This window comes from Salvia hispanica, chromosome 6 (genome assembly GCF_023119035.1).
Source record: "Salvia hispanica cultivar TCC Black 2014 chromosome 6, UniMelb_Shisp_WGS_1.0, whole genome shotgun sequence".
Classification (NCBI taxonomy): Eukaryota; Viridiplantae; Streptophyta; class Magnoliopsida; order Lamiales; family Lamiaceae; genus Salvia; species Salvia hispanica.
Window position 1 is genome coordinate 1,715,906 of NC_062970.1, and position 12,362 is coordinate 1,728,267.

At 39.2% G+C, this 12,362-nt stretch overlaps 1 protein-coding gene across 1 annotated transcript; it reads right to left on the bottom strand.

The window, feature by feature from the left end:
• Positions 1-9,718: 9,718 nt before the first annotated feature.
• On the bottom strand, positions 9,719-11,188 carry LOC125193497 (probable disease resistance RPP8-like protein 2). Its single transcript, XM_048091302.1, has one exon. The coding sequence runs from the start codon at positions 11,186-11,188 to the stop codon at positions 9,719-9,721; it is 1,470 nt and encodes a 489-aa protein (XP_047947259.1).
• Positions 11,189-12,362: the final 1,174 nt, after the last annotated feature.

The window sequence follows — 12,362 nt, forward strand, 5'->3', positions numbered from 1 at the left end:
CGGATCCTAATATATTATTTTCTCGACAAATGGCCCATAATCTTCTCCATTTACTCTCTCTATAAATTCTCTTGGCATATTCGCGATTTCCATCCGTCGAAGAGAGGAGGAGAATCTCAGACCATCTGGAACCTTCTCCAAATTGCGGCACTCCATGATGCACAAGGAGGTAAGTTTTGGCATTGCTCCTTTTTCCACTTCCCATTTCTTTAAATCTTGCAACTCGCCTAATTCAAGGTCCTCGAGTTGTGGAAATGAATTTGAACGGAAAGTTATTGTTTCTGCCATCTTGACAAAGTCCCATAAAGTTAGACTTTGCAACATGGGATACTTGCCAAACTCCTCCACATCTACCTTACCCTTGCAGTTAAATAGTCCCAAAATTACTAAATTCTGACATATCCCTTTTTTGTAGCGTGGAAAACCGCCACTCATATTGCATTCCATGCATCCTCAAAACAACCAACGATGGAGACATCAACCCCTCCATTTAAAACCTCCATTATCTTTGCTGGGAACTTAAGATCACATGAGTCCAGCAGAAGATCAAGGTCTCACGTAATTAGGTTTATTTGTTGCTCGGCACAATTGACATGCTATCCACATCACAAACTCTAACATGTAAGACTCCGTAGACTAATCAATTTGGGGATATCCGCAATGCAAAGTTGTCTTACTGTTGATCCATTCTAATGTCTCCAGCACTCGTGTAGCCCATCTAGTCTTAGTTTCTCCCCTCCGATCACTTCTATGTCACGATATGGGAGAAAAAGATGCTTTAGTCTTTTCATCTTACAAATCACATTTGGCAATCTAATAACCATGCCGAACTCTCAAATCTAAGGTCTGCAGGTATGGCATGTTGCATATAGACTTTGGTAGCTCACCCACCGTAGAGCCATACAAACTCAAGTATCTTAAATGAATAAGTTCGCCCACCTTGATTGGTAACTTTCCCCCTTCGTAATCACAACCTTCTACCACAAATATCTTCAAATATTGCGACATCTTAAAGTCAATCGTACTCTCTTTGAAGCCAATCCTTGTGAAGGCGAAGAAACAATCTTTACTTTGCTTTGTTTAGTTTGCTTTCGGTTTCAAGTACTTGTTGGTTTTTAAGTCTTATAACTTTAGTTCTTGCTTTGATCTACTGGATTTGAACCTATTTCTCTTTATTATAGAAGTTTATGTTGGCTTTTGTTGGATCTCGCTGAGTTGATCTTTAATTCTGGCTTTTTACTTTCGGTTTTTGTTTATTGTTGGATGTTTGGAGCTGAGATCTTTTGGTTTGTTGTTGGAGGTTGTGGATTTGCGTATGGAGATGTCTGCAATTGTTGAATCGTGGTGTATATATTTGAGTTGGAGTTTCGCGTATCTGTTGTTTGCTATTTATATTGTGCATGATTATGGCTATTCACTTTCTATTTCTGCATCCTTTAGGTCCAGTAGCATAGATCTATTAGTTTAGGCTTTAACTTCTCGTTTTAAGTTTAGATCTGAAGTTTGCTCTGTTTTCATGGTGTTTAATACTCTGTTTATCTGCTATTCTCGTTTGATTCCTGAAGAAGATGAAGTTGTTGGTAGTTAGAACCAGATCTGCTTTTGTCAGTACTTTCTGCACATGTACTTTGCTTTTTCTGCATGTCCCCTAGACCCTGTCAGTACGATCTGCCTTGTCTTTTTTGCTTTTTTGCATGCTTTTCCAGACCCTGATAGTTTAAGGAAACTTGTCTTTACTTTTCGCTTTATGCCTGTTTGTCCAAATTAGGAAAGTCTGTCTAGTTAAGTTTACTCCAGTTGTTTTAGAACTTTAAAATATCTCAGTTTCTATAAGTCATGTATGTTCCGTACGTTCCCAGTTCTTAGACCCAGTAGGTAGAGTAAAGTTCTTCTATCTCTCAGACCCAGTAGTTTTAAGTTCTCGACCCACAAAATTGCGTGGCAGCAGCCAACCCCTTTTCCCAAAACATCCTCAAATGCAGTTTCATAACACCTTCGTCCTCGTGGGATCGATCCTTTACTTCCCTGTGCTAAGTTGTAGTATAGTGGGTTGAGGTTTTTGAAGGAATAGAGTGCACCCAACGACCCTTTCTGATAGTTTCACGATCTTCTAGCCTCTGAAGTGTAGTCGAATCCTCTGGACCTGTTAGATCGAGTGATATCACACACAGCGCAAAACTGCACGTCTACTCTAGTCCTTTCAATATGGAAATCAATAATTAACTAAATAATTGATATGGGGATAATCCTAGGGAATATGCTCGTATCAACTCCCCACGGTTAAAATTCACCTTGTCCTCAAGGTGGCAACACGAAGAAGCAAAGAAGAGAGTCGCAGATAACATAAGCTTGACGAGATCGATCTCCTCCTGGATCAAAGCTGCGGCACTGATAACTAATATTTTTGTCATCCACATTGCTTTGTTCCTCTTGAATCTTCGAGAAAAGATCCTGAAAAATGCAAGGCGCGATACCCCGAAGACCACTAGATGGAGCCTCCACATAAGCGAGTTTTGAAGTATTATAACCGCATAATACATCCTTAACTACAAAAGTGCCTACTGATTGGTATACGACCTCTAGAGTCAAATTTGACTCAAACCCCATATCAAATGTAAATATCCTTTCATCAAAACAGTTGATACGAGCATATTCCCTAAGATTATCCTCATATCTACTCCCTCCGTTTCATAATAATGGAGGCGTTTCTTTTCGGCACGGAGATTAAGAAAAATTGTGTTAGGTGGGTTAGGTAAAGGGAGAATAAAGTGGAAAATGAAAAAGGTAGAAAGATGAAGAGAGAAAAAATAAGAGAGAGTAAAGTAGGTGTGGAAAAATGCGTTGACTTTTACTAAAAAGGGAAATAACTTTATTACTATGGAACGTACCAAAATGACAAAATGACTCTATTACTATGGAATGGAGGGAGTATTATTTAGTTAGTTATTGATTTTCCATATCTTTTCATATATTATTGATATCTTTATTTCTTGTTCCCTAAGTCAAAGTAGTCTTATAAGTATGAGATATTGTATTCTTCTATTTCAATTCAAAAAATATCAAATCAATTTATCTTTTATCATTCTTTTATCTTTTCTTCTTTATTTTTCTGCAAGTTTCTTCCAACGCCAAACCGTTGGCGTGTGAATATCGTAACTTCGACGGAGCAATCCTCCGCGACGGAATACTTTATCTCGGTGGCAGAACCACCTTATTCCCCTATACAAGTTCACCTTATAGTAATTGCAAGGCTGCTGGAAAGTTTTGGCCGGATGGTATAGTTGCACCGACGGTTGTGTGCGGTGGTGGTTGAATTGGTGATGGTGATAGTCGGCGTAGTTGTAGGAATTCATGGATGAATGATGAAGATGATTGAAGGTGGTAAATCAGAGATAGAGAGGTTGAGCTCTCAATGAAAGCACCAGATGATATGAGAGGACTCGTATCGAGGAAGAAGGTGGTTCTCCTGCCACCGAGATGAAATATTCTGTGGCGGAGGTTAGTTCCGTCGAAGTCACGATATTCAAACGCCAACGGTTTGGCAGTGGAAGAAACTTGCAGAAAAATAAAGAAGAAAAGATAAAGAACGATAAAAGATAAATAGATTTGATATTTCTTGAATTGAAATAGAAGAATACAATATCTCTTGTTTATAAAACTACTCTGACTTAGGGAACAAGAAAATAAAGATATCAATAATATATGAAAAGATATGGGAAATCAATAACTAACTAAATAAGAGATATGGGGATAATCCTAGGGAATATGCTCGTAACAAGATATCTGATGGTATTGAAAGAGTTGGAAATTAATATATTTATTTGAAGTAATATGTTGTGCAAATAGTTATTGATGTGTTCTGTTAGAGATTTTGGAAATAAGTTTTGAGATGAAATTGGGTATACTTGACTGTGTTTATGCCCCGTGCTTGAGTAAGTTATGTGGGTACAATTGGCATGTCATAGGACAACAGCCTGCGCCACATTATCTGTGATCGCTCGTCTTCTGGATAACTGAAGCGAGGATCGTCTGATATACAATTTGTTTATATAATTTGTCTGCTATCCGATCCGATATCACACTCTCATGGATGGTCTGATTATCTGTCTGCACCTTAAATGGGTGGTCTGGTGCAGAGTTCTCTCGAGGACAAACCCGCTTAAGCATCTGCTTCTAGATTCTGTTTCTGATCTGGTCCGCCTACCCTAGTTGTCACCAAGCACTCAAGGGGATACATTTTTTTGGATATGTGAAAATGTTAGTGATCTGTATATGTCTGGTATGTGAATAAGATTATGATGTATTCTTTGGGTTTAACACGATAATTGGTATGAGTATCTATAATCAACCTACGTATTTTGTTTTGTATACTGGTATATTTTAAGAATTGATATGTGAATATGAATCTTGTAAATTCCATCAGATCAAAGAATGACGACATAACTATTAGGTGTACAACTATTCAAGTCGTGTCGTTGGCCAATCTCTTGTGTGTGGGTAATTCTTTTAATGTGTTAGTTGCAGTGTGTATAGGAAGTGTAATGCTATAAGAAGTTTTAATTATTTCATACACTTTTGTGGAACTTGTTTATTCTATAATCAATTATCCAGGTTGTAAACAAATACTGACGCTATATAGCAATTATTATGTTTACCAAATAATGGGAAAATAATATGTCGATATATATATATAAAAAGAGATTTTTTTTATTTAGGTATTTGTGCCAAAATGTAATATCACTTGTACGATTATTAATAATCGGGTAAGGGGTGTTACAAGTTTGGTATCAGAGTCTAGGTTTACGCGTTCCTAGGTTCTTGGTTTTGTTAAAATGTATTTTGTAACATGCCACACAGCATTATGTTATACAAAAGTTTTTCAAGAGATATGATATATTATAGCGGCGAAGGAGGCCATCTCAGCTCAGGTACCGACTACACAGTACAGAGGTAGGGTTTATTGGGGTTTTAGCTCTGCCCCAGATTTTGCTCAGAGATCCTCTTTTTTCGGAGTAATCTTATTTTTTAAGGAAACGATTACATGTGTTTTAGCTCAAATAAAAATTCTCTTGGGCCAATTTTCAGCCCAATTTGCAGGAAATAACAAGATATAAGACCCTTATCCCAGTTGCTGCTATAAGACCATTTATTTTGGGCCTAACAATAGTTCTAACACCATATCTTAACGCACACAAAAATACTACCGGACTGTTGTTTGAATGGATGAGTTGGACGAAATTGGGTCTTATGAATATTGTTCGGTGGTGTATATATGATATAGCGATTAATTTTAGGATAATATCATGTAGATTAGTCTTGACTTGCGGGTCATGACTATCTCTTTTATGACAAAAGTTTTTCAAGAGAGATGATATATTATGAAGTTTGGTTTAAATGAACCAAATTAAAAAATACGTGCAATATGCTAAATAAAAGAATACATAGCCTTTGTAAGTAAAGAGTAAGAATGTATTTTAACGTAAATATGTATGCATTAGAACTAAAAAACAATAGGAAATGTAAATTATGTACATTTGGATTGTCTTGGGTAGTTTGTTTATGTTATTATGTCAGTTAATTTTGGAATTCAAGAAATTAACTGTTTCTTTGGTATCTCTCCTGAAATTTTGGTATGGGCTCGACCTCCTTCGTGAATTGTTTTGGCTCCCAAAAGATCATTCCAATTATAAGAACAAATTGAAGACAAAATCAAGCGTTTCACAATGAGGAATATTAATTTATCTAAAAATAAAATATTTAAAAAAAATACTAGTAGGAGTATCAATCAGTTGCACCCATTTTCCTAGGAAATCACCAAACCTTGTTCGCGCCATCCGGCTGGCCGGCCTCTCTCCTCTTTCTATTTTTATCACTCTGTCTCTGCAAAACCAAACTTGAGAAAAGAATGTCGACTTGCATTCTCTCCCTCAAAACACTAACATCTTACACCGCCCTCAAATCCCCATCCCTCCGCCGCCGCCGCTACTGCCACGCCACCTCCGCACCTCCACCGCCGATGCAGCATATACAGATGCTCGGCCAATCCCAACTTCAAAACGTCGTCGTATTGGAGAGCCACTTCAACCCTCCCACCACGAAACACGAGATCAACGAAAGCCCCCGCCTCGGCACGGGCTTCTTCCTCCACCCCACCCTCCTCGCCACCTCCATCCACTCCGTCGCCCGCCTCTCCCCCTCCCTCCACGCCGAAATCGCCCGAACCCTCGCTTTCACCCACCGCGGCGTCGTCATGCTCACCAGCCCCCTCGCCCTCAGTTTCTCCAAAGGCATCGCCCTGCTCCAGGTGCTGGAGCATAGCGAAGAAACACTCACCACCGCAGAAGGACAGCGGTGGCGAGGCACCAGAGCCTGGGGCCGGCGATGATGGTGGGGAACGCGAGGGGGGAGAGGAGCGTGGGAGTGAGGGTGCCGTGGCCGTTGGAGGACGGGGCCGGGTGGATCGAGCACGGGTGGTTCGGGGTGGGGATCGGGGATCCTGAGGCGGGGAGGAGTGGGGAGTTGAGGGAGGTGTCGGTGTCGAAGATTATGGGGAGTCCGTGGTTTAATATGGAAGGAGAGGTCGTCGGGGTTGCGTCGTGGGAGGTGAAGGACGAGGAGGATCGATTCTCGTGGGTTTTGTCGCGCCGGCATTGAGTGTTAGAGCGGTGGCGGAGTATGTGAAGACTAAAGGGAGTGAAGAGCCAATTGTGATGGATTGCTTGGGTCGATGGTCATGTTTATTAGAGCATCTCCAATAGCAATAGGCTAGCCACTCTCTCTCTTACCACGTCATCAGCACTAAAAATCCACCTGCCACATCAGCATTTTAAGCAAATAGGCTAGCCGCAATAAAAATAAATAAAAAACAACTACATTTATGGAATTAAATTTAGGATAAATTACGGAATTAAATTTACGAGACATATACGGGAAAATTCATTCATTTCATTTTTTTTTTAAAAGTACATTCATTTTTAAAAAATTACATAATAAAGTAAAAAACTATCGCCGTGCAGTCTTCCGTGCCCACAACTCTTCAATTATATCCTTTTGGAGTTGAATATGAGCATTCACTTGGTGCATGTCTGCATGTGCCTGGAGGCGGCCAGCTTCATCGTGAGGTACCCCATGTCGTACGTTAGCGGTGGCCGTTCCGTGGCTTGGACCGGCTTCGTCATCATTGGCTCAATTAGTCAGTTGTACGCCTTCGTCTTCGACGATCATGTTGTGCAAGATAATGTAGGCGTACATTATATCACCAATGCAGCTGACATCCCACAAACTCGTTGGACCCTTATTGCTGCCCATTGAGACTGGAGCACACCAAATGCGCGTTCCACGTCCTTGCGGTCGTGTAGGCCCCCTTCCAGGCAGTCGAACAGTTCTTCCACTCCCAATGCATACAATCTATGCTGCCTAACATCCTGGGGAACCCATGCAGCTGCCCGTGCATCTGCATCAGATCCTGGCAATCTTGGGGGATAGGGCTTCGAAGGTACTGATCACGGAATATTTCAATCACGCCTTGATAGAAATACATCAGACATTCCAGAGCTGTCGACTCACCGATGTGGAAATACTCATCCCACATGTCTACCGCGCCTCCGTAGGCCAACTGTCTGATGTAGCCGGGTCTGCCAGCCGCATCGTGCCTGAAGCGTATCGACGCTCCAAAGCGTCAACGATACGCAAAAACAACTCCTTGCGCATTCTAAAACGCCGCCTGAACATGTTTGCGGGAAACCGCGGGTCCGGAGCGAAGTAGTCGTCATATAGCCGCTGATGTGCAGCTACGTGATCCCGATCAATCACTGCTCGGCGGTGGACAACCGGTGCATGTACCGCTCTATCTCGCGGTTCATGTAGGCCTCCATAGTCTCGTTCATCTGCCGTTCGTACTCCTCATTATCCCCACCACTACCAGTCCACCGCCACTACCACCACCACTACCACCACCACTACTACCCGCGTTACTCATTGTTTGATGTTGCTCTTGTACAGAAATTTAGAGAGATATAGAAAACTCGTTAAAACAAGTGGTGAAAATGAAAATGAAACTAAAATCGCGTATATATAGGTTTTCAAAAATTTAAAAAAAAAAAAAAAAATTTGGCGCTGGCCGATCGGCACGCCACAATGGCGGCCAACGCGTTCAAATTGGCGTGGGTTAGCCGGTTTCTTCGCCGATTCGCGGCTGGTCGTTCCCAATAGTTCGGCTAGCCGACCGGCCAGCGACGCGAATCGGCTAGCCGGTGGGCTAGCCGCTATTGGAGATGCTCTTATGGACAAGATCATTGTTAACGATTTACTATTATGTTTACTTCCTACTTAGGTGCAATTTAGTTCATACATTTTTTTAAAATTGAATTATAAATTATGAAATTTGAAATCATAATATTATATTATCTAGAAAATATAATATTATGATTCATAGTTAATAGTAATATTATGAAAAATCTGTTTGTTAAAAAGAACCATATTTTTATGACCGTACTACCTTATATGATGTTTCATATCTAGGAAAATGGTAATTGTGTGTATTTTTCTGAACGGGTGACTTCAAAGTTTCCTTAGATGCATATTTAATTTAGGAAAATGCATATTAGTCAATTTTGATTGTATGATACTACTTGGAGAGTGTGTTCAAATTTCAGTAGGAGTCCAAGTCTTATAGGGCTGAGTTATTCCTAATAAAAGTATATTGCAGGAGTGGTATGTTTCTACATTTAAACATAGTTTTTTGTTTTCCTTTTCCCGAAACATTTCAGCCTATGTATCTAGTGTTTAGATTTTGCTTTCGTTTGTTTTTCCTTATATGCTGTTCAGAACTCATATATATGACGCAGAAAGCAAGTGACTTGGTGGAACAAGTGTGTCTAGATATCCATATTATCCTTAGTTTGAGTATTTTGAAGGAAGGTCAATACTATGCACAACACATGTGTACCAACATTTGTGAGATATTTAGAATTTCGCAGTAAGGCAGAAGTTGTCACATTTATAATTGGTGCAGCCTTTTTGAGCAGTATGGTAAATTCAAATTGACAACTTAGCTTCAACATTTTGTGTGATTGAAAATGCATTTTTGAGCTGTTTGTGTTTGTGTTTGATGCTATAAGCAATTGTTTATCTCGAGGACCGAAGATTCTAAATAGGCTTATGAGTTTCGAAAATTGTAATCTTTGGTTTCTTCATTTTATCTAATTATTCTAAGTGTCTACTCATGGTTTTACTTTTACCACATTTCTCGGTAGTATAGTTTTTGATTGTGAGTATTTAATACCAAAGGAAAGTTGTACTAAGTTGGACAAGAAAAGAGATAAAAGAATATCATGAAGATATTCGAGTACATAAAAAATTCCAAAAATACAAAAAAATAGCACAAGTAATGCACATATGAGCTACACTCCTAAAGGAATTATACGTTCCTGGTTATATCAGACCCCAATTTAACATTTATCTTGAAAGAACAAAGAGTCAATAAACATTACTTCATCTGTCCACAAAAACTATACTCCCTCCGTCCCTGATTAAGAGTCACACTTTGACCGGACACGGATTTTAAGAAATGTAAAGAAAAATTGGTTGAAAAAGTTAGTGGAATGTGTATATAGCAGTTAGTTATATAGAAAACACAATAGAGAAACAACTTCCCTAGCCAATATATATATTATATAATTAATAATGTATGGTCACAAATTTATTACCTCCAAAAACATCAGGCACTTGCTCCTTTTATTCTTTTCTCGACAAATGGCCCATAATCTTCTTCATTTACTCTCTCTATAAATTCTCTTGGCATATTCATGATGTCCATCCGTCGAAGAGAGGAGGAGAATCTCAGACCATCTGGAACCTTCTCCAAATTGCGGCACTCATCGATTAACAAGGAAGTAAGTTTTGGCATTGCTCCTTTTTCCACTTCCCATTTCTTTAAATCTTGCAACTCGCTTAATCCAAGGTGCTCGAGTTGTGGAAATGAATTTGAACGGAAAGTTATTGTTTCTGCCATCTTGACAAAGTTCTGTAAAGTCAGCTCTTGCAACATGGGATACTTGCCAAACTCCTCCACGTCTACCTTACCCTTGCAGTTAAATAGTCCCAAAATTACTAAATTCTGACACATCCCTTTTTTGTAGCGTGGAAAATCGCCACTCATATTGCATTCATGCATCCTCAAAAAAACCAACGATGGAGACATCAACCCCTCATTTAAAACCTCCATATCTTTCTCTGAACTTAGATCACATGACTTAACCTGAAGACGAGTCTCACGTAATTGGCTATTTTTGTTGCTCAACACAATTGACATGCTATCCGCATCCCAAACACTAACACGTAGACTCTGTAGACTAATCAATTTGGGGATATCTGCAATGCAAGTTGTCTTACTGTTGATCCATTCTAATGTCTCCAACTCGTGCAGCCCATCTAGTCTTAGTTTCTCCCCTCCAATCACTATTATGTCACACCATGGTGAGAAAAACAGATGCTTTAGTCTTTTCATCTTATAAATCACATTTGGCAATCTAATAACATTCTGGACATTCAAATCTAAGGTCTGCAAGTATGGCAGGCTGCATATAGACTTTGGTAGCTCTCTCACACCAGACTTCCTCAAACTCAAGTATCTCAAATGAATAAGTTCACCCACCTTGATTGGTAAATTTCCCCCTTCAAACTCACAACCTTCTACCACAAATATCCTCAAGTATTGCGACATCTTAAAGTCAATCGTACTCTCTTTGAAGCCAATATTGGTTGGTAAATTTAAACCATTTTGGAAAAGCATAAACGATCTAATTAGACCTTTAACTTCCTCTAACCCATCTATACCTGACACATTACGCTCGAAGTCACAACTGATGGCTAATCTGGTTACGGAACCGCCAATGGAGGGAGGTATTACTAACCTTGTTTGAGTTGGTGAAAGAATGTCGGTCAGATATTTAGAAGCATCAATGCGCTTCAGAAACTTTTCTTCTTCGGCTTCAGCTTTAGAATAGCAGAGATCATGCATCAAATCATGAAGCCCACACTTATCGAACTTGTTAAGTGGAGAGCATAACCAAAATTTATGGAGTTGAACCATAGACCTCATAACAAGTTCTGTTAGATATCTCTGGGCCACATCTCTTAGAGTCTCGTTAGGTCCTTTATCTTGGTATGAAATGAAGCCTTCCGCCATCCACAATAGATACAATTTCTCTAAATCAATTTTGTGATCCTCGGAAAAACATGCTAAATAGAGGAAGCATGGCTTCAAGTAATAAGGCAAGGCATCATAGCTTAACTCTAGCACCTGTTTTACTCTTTTGTATTCTTCAACACCTTCTCCATGCCTTAAATATGATTCCAAGTTCGCATTTACCTTTTTCCATTCTGGTAAATTATATTCTTTTGAGCGCAAAATCCCTCCAATAACACAAATTGATAGTGGTAACCCGTCACACTTTGATACAATTTCTCTTCCAACATCTTCTAAAGATTTTAAATCTGTGTCAACGGTCACAATACACACAAAAAAAATAAGATGCAGATATTCAATTTATTCTTAGAAGAAACAAATGAAAATAAATAGTGCTCTAGATCAATTTCTAGACGTGGAGTAGTAGTACAACCCATCAAATTAAATTGAATGGAGTGCTCTAGATTATTTTTTATCTCTCTTCCTAACTTAATGATTCTTATCACATTGGTCTATCTTGATTATAGAATTTTTTTTTTCCCTCCTATTAAATAGGGGCGTGTATTTTGATATCATATTGAATTTATGCATTATAAAAAATAATTCCAAAAAAATTATAATGTAATCATAAATTCCAAAAGTCCAAAATGCTTGTACTTAATCCAATCCAACCTGTAACGACACATTCGAAATATCTTGTAAAATGAAAATTTAAAAAATCCGAAAAAGTTAGTTACATTTCATTTAAAAATGCTCTATATTTCTAATAGAATAACACAAAGAAAACATAAATCAACCAAAAATAGGGTTATGATCAAATAATAACTAATTTAATGCATAACTTTTATCACCGAAAACGGCCTTTGGTTGAAACTGTTGGGTGATGCAAACCCATGCTCGAGCATAAGATTGGAGGTCTTTGTGGTTGTACACCTTTCTTGCTAGAGTAGTTTTTCCGAGACCACCCATCCCATATATCTTCACTAATCGGGGCCGTTTCACATCCTTCACCTTGGAGACCAAAAGCTCGATGTCTCTCTCCATGCCCACGAAATGAGGCTCAACCTCATGACCATACGTCTGCCTCAACATCCGCTGCCGCTCATCATCTCCCTGCCTCGAGAGAGATGAGCTTTCTTGTCCCAACTCCGACTCTAACTTGTTAGTGAGCTCG